Source organism: Neopelma chrysocephalum, unplaced genomic scaffold, assembly GCF_003984885.1.
Source record: "Neopelma chrysocephalum unplaced genomic scaffold, ASM398488v2 Primary Assembly neopelma1_96, whole genome shotgun sequence".
Lineage (NCBI taxonomy): Eukaryota > Metazoa > Chordata > Aves > Passeriformes > Pipridae > Neopelma > Neopelma chrysocephalum.
This window is the reverse complement of record NW_020897759.1, coordinates 2897800-2918559: the sequence shown is the minus strand read 5'-3', so window position 1 is coordinate 2918559 and position 20760 is coordinate 2897800. Positions and strand designations below refer to the sequence as shown.

General features: G+C 39.6%; 2 protein-coding genes across 8 annotated transcripts in view; one reads left to right on the top strand and one right to left on the bottom strand.

Moving 5' to 3' along the window:
• PHYHIPL (phytanoyl-CoA 2-hydroxylase interacting protein like) overlaps positions 1 to 2179 on the top strand; it is a 133671-nt gene extending 131492 nt beyond the window's left edge. For 4 of the 5 annotated variants that reach the window (XM_027694129.1, XM_027694127.1, XM_027694125.1 and 1 more), the window contains exon 5: positions 891 to 2179. In XM_027694129.1, coding sequence (XP_027549930.1) covers positions 891 to 1425 — 535 coding nt within the window. In that variant the 3' untranslated portion in view covers positions 1426 to 2179. The remainder of the gene's footprint in view (positions 1 to 890) is intronic. The other variant, XM_027694124.1, reaches the window with a different exon arrangement.
• Positions 1941 to 20760, bottom strand: part of FAM13C (family with sequence similarity 13 member C) — a 51936-nt gene continuing 33116 nt past the window's right edge. For 2 of the 3 annotated variants that reach the window (XM_027694120.1, XM_027694121.1), the window contains 8 exons: positions 20484 to 20694; positions 19380 to 19518; positions 17923 to 18004; positions 15319 to 15530; positions 7654 to 7749; positions 6196 to 6395; positions 4624 to 4725; positions 1941 to 3854 (listed from right to left, as the gene is read on the bottom strand). In XM_027694120.1, the coding sequence (XP_027549921.1) occupies positions 3731 to 3854; positions 4624 to 4725; positions 6196 to 6395; positions 7654 to 7749; positions 15319 to 15530; positions 17923 to 18004; positions 19380 to 19518; positions 20484 to 20694 (1166 nt within the window). In that variant the 3' untranslated portion in view covers positions 1941 to 3730. Of the gene's footprint in view, positions 3855 to 4623; positions 4726 to 6195; positions 6396 to 7653; positions 7750 to 10037; positions 10122 to 15318; positions 15531 to 17922; positions 18005 to 19379; positions 19519 to 20483; positions 20695 to 20760 lie in introns of all 3 variants that reach the window. The other variant, XM_027694122.1, reaches the window with a different exon arrangement.

Genomic DNA, 20760 nt, shown 5'->3' with positions numbered 1-20760 from the left:
TTCTGGGGAATGTCCTGCTATACAAAACATCTCAGGTGCTAAGGAGGATTAGATGAGATGTTTTGGATTGTTCTCCAGAGTTTAGCAGCCTCATGCTGCTGAGTGCAATTTGGGATTTGGAGGATTAAAAATTCACTTATATGTTGTACGTTTCTTTTCACTGGAATGAAACTGAGCTCAGCTTGCAAAAAAAAAAAAAAAGAAAAGTTATTCTTACAGTTTTTTCCCCTTAGGACTAGTGACTGCAGGAGCTGGATACCAACCAAAATGGAAACTAACCAAATTGCCTCTGTGCCCTGCTCTGCTCTGATTGAAGTCAGCAGTAGACAAATTAGACTGGAAATTATCATTTGGGGGAAAATAGACTATGGCAGACAGTACATTCCTTCCCCTAACCTCTCTGAAAAGTATCTTTCAGAAATAACTTTCACTGGCAGTTTTCTACATGAACTATATACTGCCTATGCTAAAAATACACATTAACAAACAGTATATTCAGCATATGGTGACTGACTTGCAATATTCAACATGTGTTTATTGTTAGAATTGTAGTGGAAGACTGAACAAATGAGCTAATTAAAGATATTGGTGGTTTGGGGGCTTTTTTTGTGTGTGCTGTTTTTTGTCTGCATGTAACATCCACAGAGCTGACAGAAAAGCCAGACTGGAAAAGCAGATTTTCCCCTAGAGCAGGAGTTACTGTAGCTCTTCCCAAGTCTGATGTCACTTGATTTTCTTGGTCCTAAGATCACGACACTAACCTCGTTTTCAGTTTAACAGTTTTCCTTTGCATCCCTTCAGTACTGTTTCCAAACAGCATGATGTCCTAACTTTCCACTTTTTCTTTACCATGTGTTACAAAATAAACAATACCAGTCATTCATTTGTAGAGAGCATCACGGGAATGCTATGCAGCCCTCTGTTAAGGATAACAGTGGCAGCCATGGCTCTCCGATCAGCGGGAAGCTGGAAGGCATCTTCTTTAGCTGCAACACTGAGTTTAACACTGGGAAGCCGCCACAAGATTCACCATATGGAAGATACAGGTATGAGATTGCAGCTGAAAAACTCTTCAACCCAAATACTAACTTGTACTTTGGAGACTTCTACTGCATGTACACAGCCTACCACTACGTCATCCTCGTGATCGCCCCCGTGGGGTCACCGGGAGACGAGTTCTGTAAGCAGCGCCTTCCTCAGCTAAATATAAAAGATAATAAATTTCTGACCTGCGACGAAGAAGACGGTGTCATGGTTTACCATCATGCCCAGGATGTTATTTTGGAAGTAATTTACACCGATCCTGTGGATCTGTCTCTCGGCACAGTTGCGGAAATTACCGGTCACCAACTAATGAGCTTGTCTACCGCAAACGCAAAGAAAGATCCCAGCTGCAAGACCTGCAATATCAGTGTTGGACGTTAAAACTTCCCTCGTTCCTTAGGAGCCTTCCAACCTCTGTTGCCCATGTCCATAGTCAGACGTTTCTGTCGGAAGCATGCACATGCTGCTCTCACCAAAAGCAAACACGAGTCTTCAAAATCTCCAATAGCGTTCTTAGTATTTCTTCTCTCCCTCTTTCCCTTCTGTTCCCCCGATGCTTTAAATGATTAGAAGTCCTGGGTTTCTTTCTGGCAACCATTTATCCCTAGATGCTGCAAAAATCGTTTTCTGTTTCTTGCCAAACATAACAAAATCCTATATAAACTGCTTTAGCAAAATAAAAATAACGGCTTATAAATGGTGTTTAAATATGCATTCATTTTAACTACTGAACAAGTACTGGGATAACTCTGAACAGCATGAAAGGTTGTAATTGCAGCATGATTTGAATTTCAGAGCCTAGAGATGTCAGCACTTCCAATGTGTTGTTTGACAGTGTTATTTATGTTATTTATATTAGCTAACTGAAAACAGAAACTGTGTCTCGACATAATAAATATAATAGAAAAATATTTTATTTGTACTGTTGTATAAAATATTATACAATCATATAGAATATATAGATTACATTTTAATATCAATTGTATACATATATCATTAAATCATTTTCCCTTATCAAAGATGTAGTTTGTAAACTTCAAATAGCTCTGTATCTGTTCCTGTTGCTCTAGATGACTTCAATTAAAACAGATTTATGAAGACCATTTCTGATTCATAAAAGTTAAGTTATAAATTATTAAGTCAGTACACTGAAACAACCAACCGTCTGCGAAATAAAAAATTTCTTTTTTAGTGTTCATATTTTTTCCTCCAACTACTTGAAGATGTGTCCATCTTCAAAATCATGCCATTACACGCAAGATAAGTACAAACGTGGTTGGTACATAATAGGCTTTATAAAATCAAAATCTTCTTACCAAGATAGAAAACAGGTTGCTTATACTATGTGGTCAATACAAAATGACAGTTAAAGTAAAACACTACACATGATTCAACTTATTCAAGTCCCTTTTTCTTTCTTTAATTAATTCTTCCCTCCTTTATGTCTGGGCTAGGTATTTCCCAGAATACCTTCTTTTCATTTCTAATACAAAACCTGCTGATAATCCTTCTGTTAACAGTCCACTTTTCACACCAATGCTCTATCACAAAGAGTGACAAATTCTCCTTAATAATACAAAGTGTGGTGCTCTGAAAGTTAAGAAATATGCATAATTCCAATGGAAAAATAACTTTTTATAATCTTATTTTCAGTAAACAAGAAGTCTAGCAGTCCTCATCAGATAACTGTGACACTCACCTATATACCATGTACTTTATCTATCCAAAATATCTTAGCATAATGCAATAATCTAGTCCTGTTTTAATATATATATATATGTGGCAATTTATAACACAAGAAGTACTTCAACATTTTACAAAGTGCATGCGTCTAAACGAGCTTTGGTAGTCAGAAAAGCGAATGTTATAGCATCAGGCAAAACAAAGTGCAAAGTTTCGTACAAAAATCAAAATTAGCATGTAGTTAGTAGATCTATTAATTAAGTTCTGTGAGCCAGGTCCTGTGAACTAGTGAAAAGGACAGCAGCCAGTACGTTTGGTCTCCCTCTTCCCAGTAACCTCTATTTGATTTCTCCAAGAACTTTCTCTTATCTCTAAAAAACCAATAATTCCATTTGGCCATCATGTTCTGTCCTTTTTTTTGCATAAGCAACATCACTTTGCTCTACTCCCTGGCACTGGTTTTTTTTCTATTCACCTTTCTTTGAAGCTACTGGAATTGAATGGCAACTCTGTCTTGAAAGCCAGAGTATGTTTGGAGTTTTCCCTTCATTCGTTTTAATTCATTTCCTTTAATCCAGTGAATCAGCACATTGAGAGCCAACATTAATAGTTAATTCTAGTGCATGTTAATTCTGGAAACAAACGTGGTACATTAGCATGTACTAAGATGTACTAAAAACCTGGAGAGCATTTCCTCACACTTTTAGAGCAGGTCAAACTGAGGAGCTACAACACTTCAGTGTCCTTTTCATTTCTTAACATTCTCACAGTGCACTTCAAGGCTTTTTCAAAAGGAAAAATATATACTATAGTCCACTCACCCGTGCTTAATATTCTTGCATATTGCTGTCCTCTCTCATCCCAGCTATTATAATTGGTAAAGTGCATCAAAAATCTCAGTGTGTCAAATAATTGTGCAGCAGACCAAGACCTGTAAAATTACTTTATCTTTTTCATTACTTGTTTTTTTGCTAGAGAACAATATCACAGCATTGCATTCACTTCAAATTGTTTTGGAAATATCATGCTTACTGATGAGAACCTCCAGGAGCCTGATTTTGGCTTTTGTGTGCTTATATTCGGAGTATTCCTCGGCCATTGGCACCCGATCTTCTTTTTGAGGACTCCTATGAAAAGCAGATGACAGTGCCATCACTTTTATGAGTAAGAGGAGAAACTGTCTTTAAAATTAATTCTGCAACAACTAATGAGAATTGGATTTATTATTTTTTACTAAGTGTAAACAACTAAAGATAATTTGACAGGACCAAAAAGCTCTAATAGACAGAAATGAAATAGTATTATTTAAAATAATGAATTTTCATATGCCAGAAAATTTTCTTTCTTGATAGCTGTACAAGCATAATCACTTGATTCTGAAATATGCAGAGAAGTTACAACATAGTGCTTTGAAAACTGTTACCAGTTACCACTGCCCATACCCTCCACAGTTTTCAACAAAAAGTTTTGCTAAATGAAGGGAGGAGGAAAAGCAAAGAGTGAAAAGTACCCAGTATTTAATTACAGGTGAAAGAAACAATGGCTTCTGTTTTTAAAACCTGGCCTTTTAAAAATGGCCCAACTGCCAAGTGTAATTCCTGCAGATTGACACCCTCAGAAAGAGTCTTTTAGCAGCCTCCCTTCAGCTCAGGGATGGGGGTTATACCAATTGCAGGTGTGACCTGGAAAATCCCCAGCCCCAAGCCGTCCTCAGGCATGACCACATCCTGAAGGAACTAAGCAGGGAGACAGATGGACACCTCCACGGTATTTTCCAGTCCCCAGCTGCAGCGTCTTTGTCCTGCTCACCCCAGAGTGCCCACCCTGGCAGAAACAAAGCCCTCTGCAGAGGACCCAGAGGGGACAGGAGAGGGCTTTTGCTGAGCTGTGAGTTACCTTCCTGTCTGTTTGTAGAATTGCTCCTCAAACTCTCTCAGAGCTTTGCGAAGCCTTTTCTTATCAGCTCTTGTTTCTCTGAGATGTTCAAGCAGAACGGGCCTGTGAGACAGAGACAAGAACATGAGACCCCCTCGTGCTGGGAAGTGTAAAAGCCATGGCTTTGGGTAACAAAGAGCCTGCTGTGCTGGGCCATGGCAGGCACTGAGCTCAGTGCCCTGAGACTTCCACCACACCCCTCCAACGATACACAGCTGTGCTCCTCCCCTTTTACTGGTGCTCTCACCCATCTAATAAAGTGAAGGCAGGCACTCTGCGGTCAAATGGAAGGAAAAGCATTCAGAACTGAGTCTTGCTAGTGGCCTTAATTCTCTGTGGAATTAATGGAGTTGACACAGCTCAGCATCACACAGGAGGAAATGCTTTTCATCTCTTTTAACTGAATTAAAATCAACATCCAAGCCCTGCTCATGTTTGTAGCTGTTACCAATCATTACTGTGATGCAGTGGAAATGCCAGTGGTTCCCAGAAGCATTGTTTTTGGAGGCCATGTTTTAGCTAGTGTTCAGAGAATAAGGTTTCTAAGCAGAGAAAGAACTCTGTGATGGCATTTGCACCTGGTAATTATTGGGGTTTTGCATAACAACAAAATGCACAGAAATATCTTCCCAGCATTTGTGAGCAAGCTATTGCACACAGAGTTCATTTACATAGAAATCTAAGTAATTTTTATTTATTCTCAATTTCGATAGAGCCTGGTTAGCTTCCTTTATGCATCTAAGAACTCCCAATCAAAACACAAGAAAAAGATACCGTCCCCTAAGCTATGAGAACATATCTGTTCCTGGAAGGCATAGTCTTCAACAAGTTTCTTGATGGAGTGATAACAGCATATGGGCATCTTGAGATTTGTTGTCTCATACAACCTGAAATTCTTAACTACAAATCATAAGGAGGGCTTTATTTTGATTTTACAATGGAGGGTGGTGGTGAGTTTTCAGGGCAGCCAGGCACTAATAACTAGGCTTAGGCAAGGCATAAATTGATTTTACATGCATTCAGTGGCCTCCCATGTGACCAGTTGTTGTGTGACCTTTCATGCAGCTCCCCTGGTGCTGTTTGGATGCCTGAGGTCACTGGCATTTTTACATCACTCAGACAGTCAGTCCCAATACACACACAGAGGAGCAGACTATCCTCCAGTTTTATGACAGCTTTGTAAGAACATAAGTAGTTAGATAGCTGCAAATTTTGCAGCAATTAAAGGTAGGTCTGCGTGTCTCTATGGTGCCATTATGTCGTATCTACCACGCTGTCTTTATTTCTCTTATCTGCTTACTTTCCTTTACCTTGCTCTTCCTGGACTTGGCACAAAGTTGTTTGAATAAATAGCTCAAACCACAGGTATGCTGCCCAAACAACAAATGTGCTCTGCCTCTTCTCTCACATAAGAAAATGCTGAATCACTCCTTTGGTGTAGAATATCCCTATGCAACAGGTATGGCTCATGTTTCATTTACAAAGCCTACATGAAACATTTTAAAAATACAAGGGAAAAAAGTGGGAACTTACATTGTTGCCTCGTGTAAATTGGACATAGACAAGGCTGTTTGCCTGTAAACTTTCTTTTCATCCAGAGGTGAGACATGTGCAGGCTCACTCTCCTCCTGGGAGTAACACAGGTGCTCTTCGACCGGGAAGCAAGACATTGGACCGGATGACAACTCATGGCTGCTTTGAGAATGGTCTTCATCTGAGTCTTCCTCCTCCTGCTTGTGAAATGTGAGACATTACTTAATTAATTTTTTAAATTGGAACACCCACAGTTCATAGGATGACAACAAAAAGAATTAGGATCTAACTTCCTGGATGTATTCCTTGCAATAGGTTACATACATTGAAAGCTTTACCCAGGTAAATCTTGGTTATCTTTATCGAGATTGTTCATGAAAGCACTCGTGGGGTCACTGGGTAACTGAGTATTGCCCACCATGAGTATAAAGGACAAAAGTTGGCCCTGCATCTGAGTATCCCCAGCCAGCAATTTATTTCTGTTTGCTCTAAAGCCCTTATATGTAGCAAAGATGTAACTAACATTCTGTATTTATTTCAGCAGTGCAGTCTGGCTGGAACTTGTACTCCTCTTATATACCATCTACTGTGTGCATTGCGTCCAGAAATTCTGACTGTAACAAGAGTTGTAAGGAGAGATTCCACAATTTTATAGCTACAAACTTTTAACTACCAAAATATGTGGATACTGCTGTCTTCCTTACATTCCTCCATCCTCAGAAGAAAAGTTGAGCTATTGAAACTGAGGCTTAAATATAAAACTTCCATGGGGCAAAGCTCCTACAAAAGTAACACAAGGGGGAATTTCAGTTAAATTTTCTAATAAAATACCTCTGTGCATGTGTACAAAGCTTTATATTGGGATTTTTCCGAGAAATCTGAAGCTCCACTCTCATCTAACAAGACAATAATAATTTTTAAAATTGACCTAGCTCCAATTACTCTTAGATTAGTATTTATGATAGACACACTAATTAACTTCCAAGTAGCCAGATGCCACTACCTTTACTGCCCGTGCGACCAGTACTGTTACATTACAGTGATATATTATTAAAGTACTACTAATATTTATATGCTAATTGATTGATAAAAGCATTGTCAATAAGTTACAGAAGCAAGACAGTGACAGCAGAGATCTTCATGGAAAGAGAGGGCTTTCCTTCTGTGTTGCAAGTGTCAGCCATGATGGAAAACCAATGCCAGCCTTTGATCTCTTACCCAGTCCATTGAAGTGCTGCCTCAGAAACTGCTGCCATAAATTGCACCCTGTGACATGCCTAGAAGCTGAATTTTACAGAGCATTTGCTCTATTTGAAATATCAACACCCTGTATTAACCAGTGAGCAGATTTTTAATTAGCAGTAGTTCTATTGCTGTCAAATGGACATACAGGTACAAATCAAGCACAGCATTTTCTATGGTTTTTTTTACGATGGATATGAATTCTTTCCAACTTACAATTGTTGTGATCAGAGATGGAGCTGCAAGAAGTTTCTTGATAATTCTGTATCTGTCGTAAAGAGGTTTCATGAGACTCTTTTCTTGCTTAGTGACCTAAAGAGAAATCATAACAAAATGTAGTCCTCCAAAATTAAAAATAAAAGGTAAATAAAAAAGATTCTCATTTGCTCCTGTAAAGCTGAGAAAGGTATTAGAAGAATATGACCAGATGTGCATTTTGCTTCCACAGATATTCCATGGGAACTGTAATTTAATTCATACAATTCCCATAAAGGAAAATGGCAATCTGTTTTCTAATGGAGAATACCCAGTGTGGTTTCCTCACTTCCTTGAGCCACACCACACAGGCAGAGGGGATATTATTCACTCTCTGAGGATGCTGGTGGAGCAGTAAGAGTTAAGATACACTGCTACTGTGCCTTGCATTGGTATCTCACTCACTCAGCTGTAATAATGGCAACAGGCTCCCTGCAGGAATGTGACAGTCTGCCTGGGACAATATGCTCATAGACTCAGTGGGATGGAGAGCACCAGGAACACAGCTTTACAGCCTCCACATGGAGCTGGCTCCATGCAGGATTGCTGCATGCATTCCTCACTGGAACTGCCTTCCACAAACAGGATTAGCTCTCTGTTCGTTTATTTTGCTCTTGGTCTTTTATGAGCGCTAGAAGCATTGATTTGGAAGAGAGTATGATTTGAATTCAGCTGTTAAGAGCCTGATCAAGCCACAAATATTCACCAATACAAAAATAAACCTTATGGAAACTAGCTGTGTAGTAGACTGACTTACTGCACCAAGGAAAAAAGAGTGAATTCCACAAGGAAAAAAACAAGACAAAAAAGCCCCCAACCAACCAAACAACCCCCATCATCCCCAGAAAAAAACAACATGTTCCTCAGTGATTAAATGCCAAAGCAGGGTCATTTGCAAGCTAGTCCACCATCAGCCTCTGCTCCTCAACTCCCTCGCCTATGAACACTCTCTGCATACAATGTCACTGGTTTTTTGGCACAGTGAAGCTGAGGTCCACCCACTCAGATGAATAAACACACGGCAGCTCTGAAGAGACACAGACTGGAGAGACAGTAGTCCAGAGCTGGTCAGAAACAGCCAAATGCCTGGTCAGCAGAGTAAGGGTGACAGACGAACACAGGGTGGTGACACCACGTACGTCTGGCTCACTGAGTAGCTGGGGACCATTTCTAGAGGCACATTTATTTCACTGCAGAATGTCACTCCCAGTGAGTCCACTTCTCTTCCCCAGTCGTCATGTCCCATTTGACTACAACACATAAGAGTGGCTCCAGGGAATGCCAAAGAGCCAGAATAGATCATTTTTTGTTTGAAACCTGGTCAGTGCCCTCTCTGTCTGACCTTGTTAAGCTAAGTCTGGATGAAGGTGATGCTGAGCCATACTATACACCAGCAGGGCAATCATCATCCCCAGTGTGCTCTGCTGTTACAGAGCTGCTTCAACCTTGAGAAGAAACACTCTCTGAACCCCATGCTATAAAACATGCCCTATCATTCCCTTTTTTGAATCAACTCTCTTTTATGTCTATATAGCACTAATAATTTCTTTTTTGTTCTCCTTCTTAGGAAGTATAATTTCTTCATACCCTCTCCATCCCTCAGCTCTCATTCCAAGCCCAAAGAAGATGAACAAAAATGGTTTTATCCAAGATGCAGAGATAATTTTAACAGCTGGCATATTTTTGGACACATGCTGGTGCTGCTCCTCTTTTCCTCTACCACTGGAATTACTAGCCAGAAACAGAGACAGTCATAAGAACACAAACATAGATATCAAACAGAAATTCCACAGTTGTGTATAGACAAATTTTCAAGTCATCATCTCACCAATGGTGGAATTTTTTTTTGGCTTGCACCTACGTTCAGGAATTAAGTCCCTTGAAAGGATTTTAATTAATAGTTTTAACTGTGTACTAAAGGAAAAAACACGTGACAGGTCATGTCATTTTGTAGTTCATGTCCCAGATGGTGCCCTATCCAAGACCTTTCTCAGCTGCTAAGCACTCTAACCATACATCATAGCAGAGCCAAGGATGCATGAGCCAAGTCTCTTGTGGATATATAATCTCCCAACTTTATCATCAAATCCTGCATTTTCCAATCATGAAGAGAGATACAGGGCCATGAGAAACTTCTTTTTTTATTTTAGTTTATTTTTCTAACATATAAACCACATTCATCAGTATCAGGCAATAACATTTATACCTGAAAATTAGTTTGAAATAACTAAAATTATGTTAATTGTGTAAAATTCATCTGAATATGTTTAATATACAACCCCAAAAATATTTGTTAGATAAGTTAGATAATTTTTAATGTACCTATCTTTCCATGGCATACTTACAGGTTCTCCATGAATACTCTCAAAATACAGTAGACATTTCTGAAGATTGATTTTTTCCAAAGCCATTTGCTTTTTTGTCATATCCTATTTAAAAGAGTTATTTATAAGATTATGAGTCAGAATTTCATGACAAGGGTACAGGTACATATCTGTTTAATAATCTGCTCTCCCCAGATAAACATTAATAATGAATCCTCTTTCTGCCTGCACTGAGGTCAGTGGGGACTTGGCATTAACTTAGCAAGAGCAGAGTCCAAAATTACATGACTGAATCTTTAAATGAATCAAAGGACGTGTTACCCTCTCAAGGCCTAATGCAGAGCTGATGGCAGCTATGGAGATAATTCTACTGATTGGAGTAGTCTTTCTGTCAGGCTTTTACCAGTGGAAAATACACTGTATTTGCTTTGGCTGCCAAAGGGGAGCCTTTGGAGCCTGAACTTGTGCTCTGTCTTATGGAGAAAGAGGCATAAATGAAAGTTTACTGAAAGCCTGGGATCTTATTTTTCTTAACTGTCATACATGCAACACTTGATTGCCTTGGTTTCTCTCAAAATTACTATTCCACCAAAGCAATTTAACAAGCTTAATGCCAGGAAGTGCTATTAGGCTACTGATGGAACACTGCATTCCTTATCTGGAATGTTCCAAAGGTAAAACCGTGGTCTTAGTCAGTAGAGTGAGAATCTTCACGTGGTGCTCAAAGTCTGCATCCAAAAAAATTGTCTGAGAATACCATCTGACAGAAGCACTAAGGAAGCAGGGTTTTTAGCTGGAATATCTCAGCCAAGTTGCATGGACATGGGGCGTGTGTCATCGGTTGGGTTTTGGAAAGGTGGGCTCATAAAAGATGACAGCAGCACATGAGTAGAAGGTGTTGGCAAATGAGATCCCACAGGTACCATTGCAGAACTTTCTTAGAACGATTTAGGTAACATTAATGAATAATTATTGTGACTGAAAAACTAAATAAATGTTTTTCTCATCCATCTTATGGAGAAATCAGAAAATAATGTTGTTAACTCCCATTTGCCAGGTCAGTTCATAAATCATAAATAGCATTCTCTGTTATATATTAAGTATGTTTTGTTGCAACAAATGAGAACAGCCACCATTCTGTTCAAAATACTCAGAAACTTGCCAAAATATAGAGAGGATTTTTTACGTTTTTTCCCCTCAGCTTTTTAATTATTCGTCAAAAAAGAGAAATGGATTTGCCTTGGCTGGTAAGGGGTGTAGAAGAGAAAGCTTCAGCAATGCAAACCCAACCTGTTTGTGGAGTGGAGTGATAGATTCACAATGAAATCCCTAAATATTCAGCCACTGTGATACTATGATGAACACCCCCTAAATGCTTGGGGTACTAGGAAAAGGTACTGTCTGTAAAATGAGATGGAAGAAGACTGACCAGGCAGCAGGAAGTTCTGGCTGGACAGTGTGCATTGGTAGAACCGCTGTGGGGGAGCTGCAGAAAGTGCATCTCACACTGGCAGTTTATTTCTGTTCAAAAATCACAATACAGATCACTGGTACCAGAAGAATGTTGATTTTTCAACAATGCAATTTGTCAATGCTGGTAACACACCAGTACATGTACAGGTGTCTGCTGCAGGGAGCACACAATGCAATGGGTATTTCTCTCCTCTTTTCCCTTTTCCCCTCTTCCCAACAAGATCTGCTCCCGAACACCAAGGAGCAAATGTCATTTCCCACAGTCTGCCAGATCATGACAGAGCTGTATGAACCAGGGCCAAGTGTCCAAAGGTTTGGAGGAGATGAAGTAATGGGAGGAAGCATGGAGTTGGGGACACACAGGGTGCCTTTCCACAGAAATGCAGTGACTAAGGTTTTTCTACTGACGATTTGGAGAAATATTTTTACTAATTAAACTATTTTAAAAAATATATTGAGCCCTGAAGAAGTAGCACTCTTGTGATACTAGAGTGCCTTGCTATTAACTTCAGCAGGAGCAAAACCTTTTTTTGTTTGCTCCTCAAATGCAGAGCCACTAATCAGAACTGCTAATCACATTTTGCCTAAAAGGTCTGCGTGAGTTAATCACTCTAAAATTGTCATTCATTTTAAGAGATGAGCTGTTAACTAGAATGCAGGCGTATTATAAATTAGCTAATTTGTTTATTTATTGCTAGTTCTGCAATTAATACAAGGTTAATTCTTTCAAAAACTATTAAGCCCAGAGCAGCTGAATGGCTAGGAAGACATGGGGAGTGATCATTAATATTGATTTATCACACAACAAATGATCTCAAGGGGGTTTAGCATTTGACTCTATTTCATTAGCTCATTTTATTAGCAATCTCAAGACAGGTTTGTATTCAGCTAAGTTTGAAATGGCTGATAATTTCAAAATCAGAGCAGGCAGGTGAAATCACAAACTACAGAATTGTCTGAGACATCTTAGGACTGTAGGCTGAATACATCAGTGGAAAATTCAATGCCAATGAAATAAAAACACTGCTTCATAGCCAAGGAGAATATGAACTGAAGTAGGTCAATGATGAGAAGACAGATACGTAAAGGGAACCAGTCTGAGAAAGGCCTTGGGGGACAGACTGCAAACATTCAAACTAAACATAAGGCAAAAATTGTTTGTGGCATATAAGGAAAGAAAAAGGAGACTTCACCTAAAGCTAAGTAGTTTGGTTTCCATAACTTGGAACAGAGAGCTGTACACAGTTGATTTCCTTACTAGCCTGTCCCCTGCATTGCCAACATCTCTTGCTGTTGTTTATACAGACAGAAAATACAAACTGAGGACAGAAGGACGGACAGTGTGACAGCAAGGGCTGGACCTGCCTGGGGCCTCTCAAAAGAGGTGCTTTGTTTCCAGGCAGGCACAGAGTCCAGGTTCCTAGGGCCAAAGTCTGCCTCTTGGGGATGTGTGGTGGCTCATTGCAAAGCAGCATTTTACACAAAAGTAGAAAGAAGGTGAATTATTACATAAACCACCATCTCCCTGCATAAGGAGCTGGTGACACAAATAGTGAGAGGTGGCCATCCCCTTATGGGTTACTGAGCCATTCACAGGCCAATCCCAGTTTTCTCTACACCTTCTCATTTGATAACTTCACTCGCAGGCTCTTTTGCAGGAGGGGTGTTTTGTTCTGGAAACCACATTCTGCTATTTTGTATTCAGGTCTTGTGGTCTGTGCTCTTCAGACACACTGGGATTTTACTCTGCACCTCTCTGAAGGACACACATTCTCTCATTTGTATTTCAACAGGGCCTTAGATGCTTTCCACAGTAGAACTTCAGGGGAGAACTTGGCAGGCTTTTATAGAAACACCATCCTTGCCCAAAATAACTAAATATTGAAAAAAAGAAACATTTAGCTGCTATTTACTATACTATTAATGTGGCTCAGATTCTTCTACAAGATCTAAGTGTTATATACAAGATAAAATGTTGCACATAAAAAATATCTACAGTAATTGCAAACTTGTGTGTAGCTGAAATGAAGCCTTTGATCTTTGCTGGAACCATTAGGCATCCTTGATTCATTTCACATCTTCAAACTGCTATAAACCTCATTCTCCCCCAAAAGTCCAGGATGAGTCACAATCAAAATCCAATATTTTTTAATGTTATACTTGGGGAGCTACTAAAATATATAATTTTAAATAGATCAATTTGATTTCATGTTATTCCTGCTCAAGCCTCTGTTCCCCAGCAGTTTGGTGTGACTGTTACTAAACGCCTTTGCTAACAAACAGTTCTCTCAACATGAGTTCTCTCCACAAGAATACAAGAAGAAAATAAATAAGACCTCTTAAAAAAAGCATTTGAAAATAATGACTTGTGCAAGCATTTAATTTACATTACCCTATTCTCTGTGAGAATATTTCAAGACAGCACTGCCTTTGCACAGATTTAGGATGTCCTCTTGGAAAATCAGGAGAAGTCCAATAAATTGAAAAATTAGTGGAACAGAGACCCACACCCAGCTTACTCTTATAAGAGTATTTTGGACAGAATTTCCTCACTGACATCTGTTTTGGTGTCATCTGATCTCACTCCTTGCATAATAAAAAACAACTTAATAACTGAAAATATTATCCTACAGTCTGCACTGTGGGAATTTTAGGACTATATACAGAACAGCATGGTTTTGTTGTCTTCTTTTGTTTTCTGGTTATGAAACACTTTTTCCATTTCAGGTTTTTAAAAAGTAGCATATAAAAAGAAACAATTAAAAAATCAGTCATGTATACAGAGCTCAAGATCTCAGAAGCATGGCATTGTTATGCACAGTTCTGGTTTTTATATAGCAACTAGTTGTTTAAGAACTAAGAATAGAAGCAAAACAAAAATTAAAAATTATCTCTGCTGGGTACTCTCTGCTACTGAAATGCACCCAGAATAATTTCTTAGTTCTCACATAGCATTTAGTTCTTCATCCCTCCTTGACCCCCTTGTCCCCTTTTTTGTTCACCAACCAGAGTCTAAATGCTACTGTCAACATTTAGATTTTAGGTACTTTTGAGGGCAGAATTTATTGTCTTGCTTGGTTTTATAGCATCAGAACAGCAACATCACTGGACAGCAAAAATAGCCCCCCCGAAAAGTATTTTTATGGGTGGGATGTGTTGCTTCAGACAACCCTATAGTGTGCTGGGAAGGGGAAGGTGCAGCAAAACTTAAAAATATGTAGTAGCTCAAAACCAAAATTAATTACCCAGCCAAGCAATCATGTCTCACGGAATATTGCTCCTACATTGAGAAGAGTAATTGAGAACATGGAAGAGCAGAGACAGCATCAGCACAAGTAAAGGTACAATATTAGAAGGGCAAAGCTGTCTGGATGGTTGTGCTCTCCTCATGACCTCAGACCATCGACGGGGCAGAGGCTTTCAGTGTGTCTCAGGTGAGAGAGGACCTTTATCATCAAAAGAACTTCAGGCAGGTTTTTAGTCACGCAGTTTCTGCGGGCTGAAGATAGGATTGTTTTTGCTGTCACCATCTTCACCACATGGGGATATGAAGCCTCAAGTAGGCAGGTTCCAGCAGTGCCTGGCAAACTGTTCTACACAGGCACCTCTGAGGAAAAGGTGCTTGAAAAACCTTCTGCACCTCTTTGTCTGAGAAACTCTTCTCAGAGAGATCACATCCGAAATTGCACTAGAGCTCCCATCTCATTAGAGAGAAGCTGCACTGCAGTGTCAGACAACAGAGGATGCTCACACCCCCGAGACAGCTACACACTAACAACCTGCCTCAGGTGATACAGTCCTGAAGGAAACAGCCATGCTTCTTAAATACCTTTATAGTCTCAGGAAGGTTAAAGTGTTGTCTTTTCTCCTTTAGTCGCCTCAGTACGCTATCCATGGTTTCTTCCACTGAGGGAGCTGGTTCCATGCTCGTGGCCTCCTGTGTGTCAACCTCTTTAGAGGTCCCAGTGCTTTCACAATGGTCATTTCTTTGGGGTGCTGTGGAGGTGCAGTTTTGCTCTTCTGAAATTCTGAGTTTCAGCTCTGAAAGGCAAATTATATGACAAGCAAAAAGATTAGAAATTTTTGCAAAGCAGTTTCCTCTGACACTACCAGAAAGAAAAAAAAAAGCAAACAACAAAACTAAGCTTTCCTAGTTTTTGCATACAATTTTCATCATACCACAGATATATAGGAAAGTAATTCTGCTTCACTTTAACATGTAAATCTTTTACCTGGTTAAAGGGAAATCCAATGGTCAAGTGATGAGATGTGTCCATGACAATGAAATTTACAGCACATATATAATTCTCTTTTTCCTCCAAGGCTGTCTTTGACACAGAAGGTGAGGACTGAACAGGCACGGGATTATGGAGTGGGGTCTGGATAGGAATTAGTGCTGAATTTCAGTGGGAGTGAGGTTAGGAAAGGGGCTTAAAAGGAAAAAAAGTGAGAAAATATTTATAGGAGGTTAGGTGTGGGGGGAATATGAAAGCAGAGCTCTCTCATTCCCCTCCTTCTCCTCTCTAAGCCTGTGTACTCTCTGGATAAGTAAGAACATGCCCGTGCCTGCTGTGGGCATTGCTGTCCAAGGATGCATCTTTCACAGACACCTTCCCAAGCCAGAGCAGTGTCTCTGCAGCATCTGCTCCCCTCTCACCCGAGCTGGGCTTCCCCGCCCTCCTGTGCTGCTGCACAAGGGAGGAGGAGAATGAGAAGGGCTGGGGAGGCCAAGCTGTGCCACAGAGCCCTCCATGCCAGGCTGCTGGAGTACCCAGGTCTGGATAACCAACATTGCTCTCCAGTGCAATTTTAACTGTCCACCTCCCTTCCAGAGGCTACACTGCCCTAACCCAGACTCAGGTGGTCCTCACAGGGAGAAACAGCCACTTCCCTTGGCAGAAGAGCATCTGAGCAACCCAGAAGACAGACAGGTTACAGTGTGTCCAAGCTTCCCAGTCAGCAACCTGCCTGGATGTGATAAAGTGTGCGAGTATATTAGCTTGACACCAAGCCAAAGACCCTGGAGCTCCTGAGACCTGCACAGAGCAACAAGGAAATTGAATTGCAATTTGAATTATCTCCTGTAAAATCAGACTTTGTTCATAGCACACATCTGGCTGGTGCAGCACCTTGGGCAAGGCAGGAGATGGATGGCTCCACATGTGTTAAATTTGTTGAAATCCATGCAGAAGCAGTAATAAAATTTTTTAGCTGTGACAGTCTGAGGATATAGGCCAGCTTTGTAGGGAAAAGCAGCAATTTTTAGTTAACCCATAGAGCTAGAAAGAATGGACAAGCCTTATGAACTTGGAGAAGGACCCAAGAACACTTGAGTGGTTTCCATTTCAGTTGTACTTGTCATGTGAACCTCATGAATCTCACTTCACTTAAAAGCAGTGCCATTATTCAGGATAATAAAATCAAGGGTCATCTCAGGATTAAGCATTTTAGGTGTGAAGGTGAGGTTGATCTATGAACACTAGACCTCTAGCTAGGAGAAGCAGTGGTTGAGTCAGAAAGATAATTTTCAGAAAGTTAACTATGTAGATCAGCCATTTCTTCTCACTTGCCTTTCCTGGATTTGTAACACAAAGTTCAAGGAAAAACAACAACAACAACAAAAATAATAATCATAATGATGATGATGAAATCATACAGGATAGTACTCAAGGGAGAATTTTCCAGAAGAAATTTACTGAAAGATGGGTTTCTAATTCTTTACTTACCACAAGCACAGCCTCTATATCTACATTATTAACTACATACAGAACAGAGATGAAAGATAGTACTACAATTTATCTAGTAGTGAGAATCCATTTATAACCGGGGAAAAAAAGATTTAGATAAATTATAAATAGCCTTAAGAAAAAAATCAATCTGTCTTGGCTACATTCTCCCTGAGGGAAAGCATGTGATACACCCCTAGACGTTAATGGAGTGGTTCACAGACAGTCAAGGGCAAAACCTGACCCTCAAGACCAAATCTAATACCAAGGAAAGATCTGTTCTTATGATCAAAATAAATAAAATCTTTAGAGGTGAGTATCCTCAGTCGTAAAGAAACAGTTGCACCTACATTTGTGCCATTACAAGGAAAGTTTTAACTTCTCTATTTCAGGCACTCATGAAAATATTCAGAATAGCATTGCCTTTGCATGAGTGTTTATAGTGATAAGGGAGATACAGTGTCTTTTTCCCCTTCCCTTTCTAGCTGTGCTATGAAGGTTGAACTGGCTTACTTTAATCCCTGCTTTCGGGAATCAAGGCAAGTCATATCCCCTAATATCTCTGTTGCCTTTGAGAGCCTTATTGGCATGCACTGTGAAAAATAAGCAGAGCAGTAAGGTTAGACAACTGACTCTAAAATATTCCAGGTACACTCCTACTTCCAAAAGCTTCAGCAATAAAGGGAAAACAACGTGCTATTGTGTACCTTTGAGCTGCTTCCGACCTTTGGCCAAGGCATTCATCCATTTCAGAACTTCAGGATTGGAAGTCTTGTCACCATGGGAAGGCTGAATGCAAAGACAAATGTAAAGAATGTAAAGAAACAGAAGGAATTGAGAGTTAAGTGATCAAACAGACAAAACCCTGTGTGCTCCAAAATGCCCGTAGTTCCCACTGCACGGTGTCACGGTGCCATGCAGAGCACTTGGCTTGATCGTGGCATTAATTTGTCATGACTTATCTGTGCCCCATTGTGGCACAGTGCTACATGGATCTGGGTGTTTTGTCTCTGATCCTAAAAAAGACCCAACAACATTTAAGTCTCTGACTAATCAGGTAAATAATCTCAGTGACTTCAAAAGGATTGATCAAATGCCCAATTTTAGTCAAGTTCCTAAGTGATTTCCAGGATGGTAACTGAAGCTCTCTGTCCCTTGCAGGGATAAGCTCTTGCTTTAAGACAGGGATTCTGCTGGGAAACAGCACTTAAAAAATTTCCACTGACCTGCTTAAATAATCAAATGAAAAAATCCTGTGCTAGAGTCATCTCAAAAGTAGCAAACAACTAAATCTATATCAGTTCTTTCTTTGCATTTAGAAATTGTCTCCAAGTTTAAATCAATTTACACTGGATCTTCAAAACTCAAGATATCTAAAATGGTATAACAGCTTTGCAAAATTAAGCCTCTGAAATAATTTTTTTTTCCTGGTCACAGTGTGAGGATTACGTACAAAATTTTTCTCCTGGGAGCATATGATGACCACTGGGCCATACAATTCACAGGTTTAAGTTTTCAGTCATCAATGGGATTACAAGGTAATATGTAATTAACTTTAATATGGTCAGAAAATATCACAAACTTCCCTATTTCATGTTGTACACATTCTTAGCATCAGGGAAGCTTTGATATGTTTATGCTGCACAGTTCACATGACACAAACGAGCTCGATACGAACAATCCTGCATAGAGGGCACAGCGCTCACCACTGACCTCAAACAACCCCCCATGAGTTTTAGTTCTTTAATTTCTGCCATCAGCTTCTGTTGAGCCCCATACTTTGGAGGTTTACAGGAGTCTGCCTGAAAGAAGGAATCTGCACAGAGGAGCAACAGTTTCCAAGCAAATGAGTTCTACAAAGTGAATAAGTAGCTTTTCATCTTTTTTTTTCATTTTTTGCATCATTTTGGTTCACAAGCCTGTCAGCTACGTTTCACTGGTTCACCCTTCTCGAAGACGGATATTTTGCAGCAAAGGTAATCCAAAGAAAATGTAAATTAGAGTCTCAGAACTACTGCTTACACTGGAAGATGCTTAAAAGATATTCCCTCATTAAAGTTTTTCCCATTTCATTTTACTAAAAATACCCTTTCTTGTATTGTTTTGCATAAGTTTAAATACACTGGGATCCTTGCCTACCTCTTCTTTTCAATTATTATCTTACCAGGTATTTTTTTTCTTGCTCAAACTTTTCTTCATACTTCCTAATTTTTCTCTTGAGGCTCTGCAGATGCTTGGTAAGTTGTGTTACTGTCTGTGGTTCTTTGCAGTCTTCACAGTTACATCTGGAAGAACTTCTTGGCCTGCAAAAGCCAAAAGAATAGTTGCTGGATCTAAGAACTGGCTATAATGGCCCCTGCCTTGTTTCAGGCACACTTTAACCCTTTCTTAGCATTTCAGAATTCACAGCTAGGTTGTTTCACAAGATAGAGACAGCTTAGTTTTACAAAGTAAGCATAAAATAATTGCTTTTGCTTGAACATACCCCTAGGGTATATTAATGGGTTCACTGTCTGTCTTTCATTCTCTCTTTTTATAATTAATTGTGGGATTTCTGAATATTTTGGAAAAAAAAATTAATCTAGTAAGTCAAACCTTATCCAGTATTTACATTTAATACCCACATCTTAATTCACAAATCTTCCAGCTATAACAGGAGATTGTAATGACATGATTTGCAAAGCTAAGTGCAGGGAGTTTTTCATTGCTGGGAATAATCATTATCATTCTGAAGGCAGTTTAGTTTCTGATTATTTACAGTTGCAAATCAACAGATCTGATTATTATCCATATGAAGATGAAGCTATGTATATGAGCTTTTAAGAAAGTATGATTTCTCTCTGTAACTCACAGCTTGGTTTCTGGAAATCACATATATGAGTAGTTCATATGCTGTATGACACTATCACATCTAGTGAATGGCTCAAGTTCAATATAGTTCAATATACTTCAATTCCAGAGATTTTTAGTATTATGCCATGATAGTCCTCTCTATCTTATCACACTAATTACTAACAAACATTTAAAACTGTCCTTGCTAACTGTAGTTAACAAAGATTTCAAACAAAATTGTTCTCTGTTATGACTGAGGGAACACTAGTTCCTATTTATGGTACTGCAAAGTATCCATGTCAAAATACACCACAATATGAAAAATTTCCTGTTTATGACATGACAGTGACTAAAAAAAAAAACCACGAAGAGTCAAAGGCTGTGGATTGCAGAAAAAGTTTTAAAGACACATAAGAATTAAAATACATTTTCTTACACCATGAAAGGCTGAGCACTTGGTGGAGAAGGGGCAGACTCTGTGTCTAGATTAAATCTCTGGCTTTGGCTAAAGATAGAGCAGCGTGGTGACAAAAGAGGATTGTCTCCATCTGTAATGTGATACAGCAGTCGACTGGTCCCTAGGGAGTGATGTTCCTGTGGGCTGCTCTCCATGTCATTCTGCCAGTCTCTGTGGGCTGGTACAGGCTCTGGAAAGAAAGTACAAATCAGTGTGGACCAGGGGTCACTCACAAGGTACTGAGCTACCAAGGTGA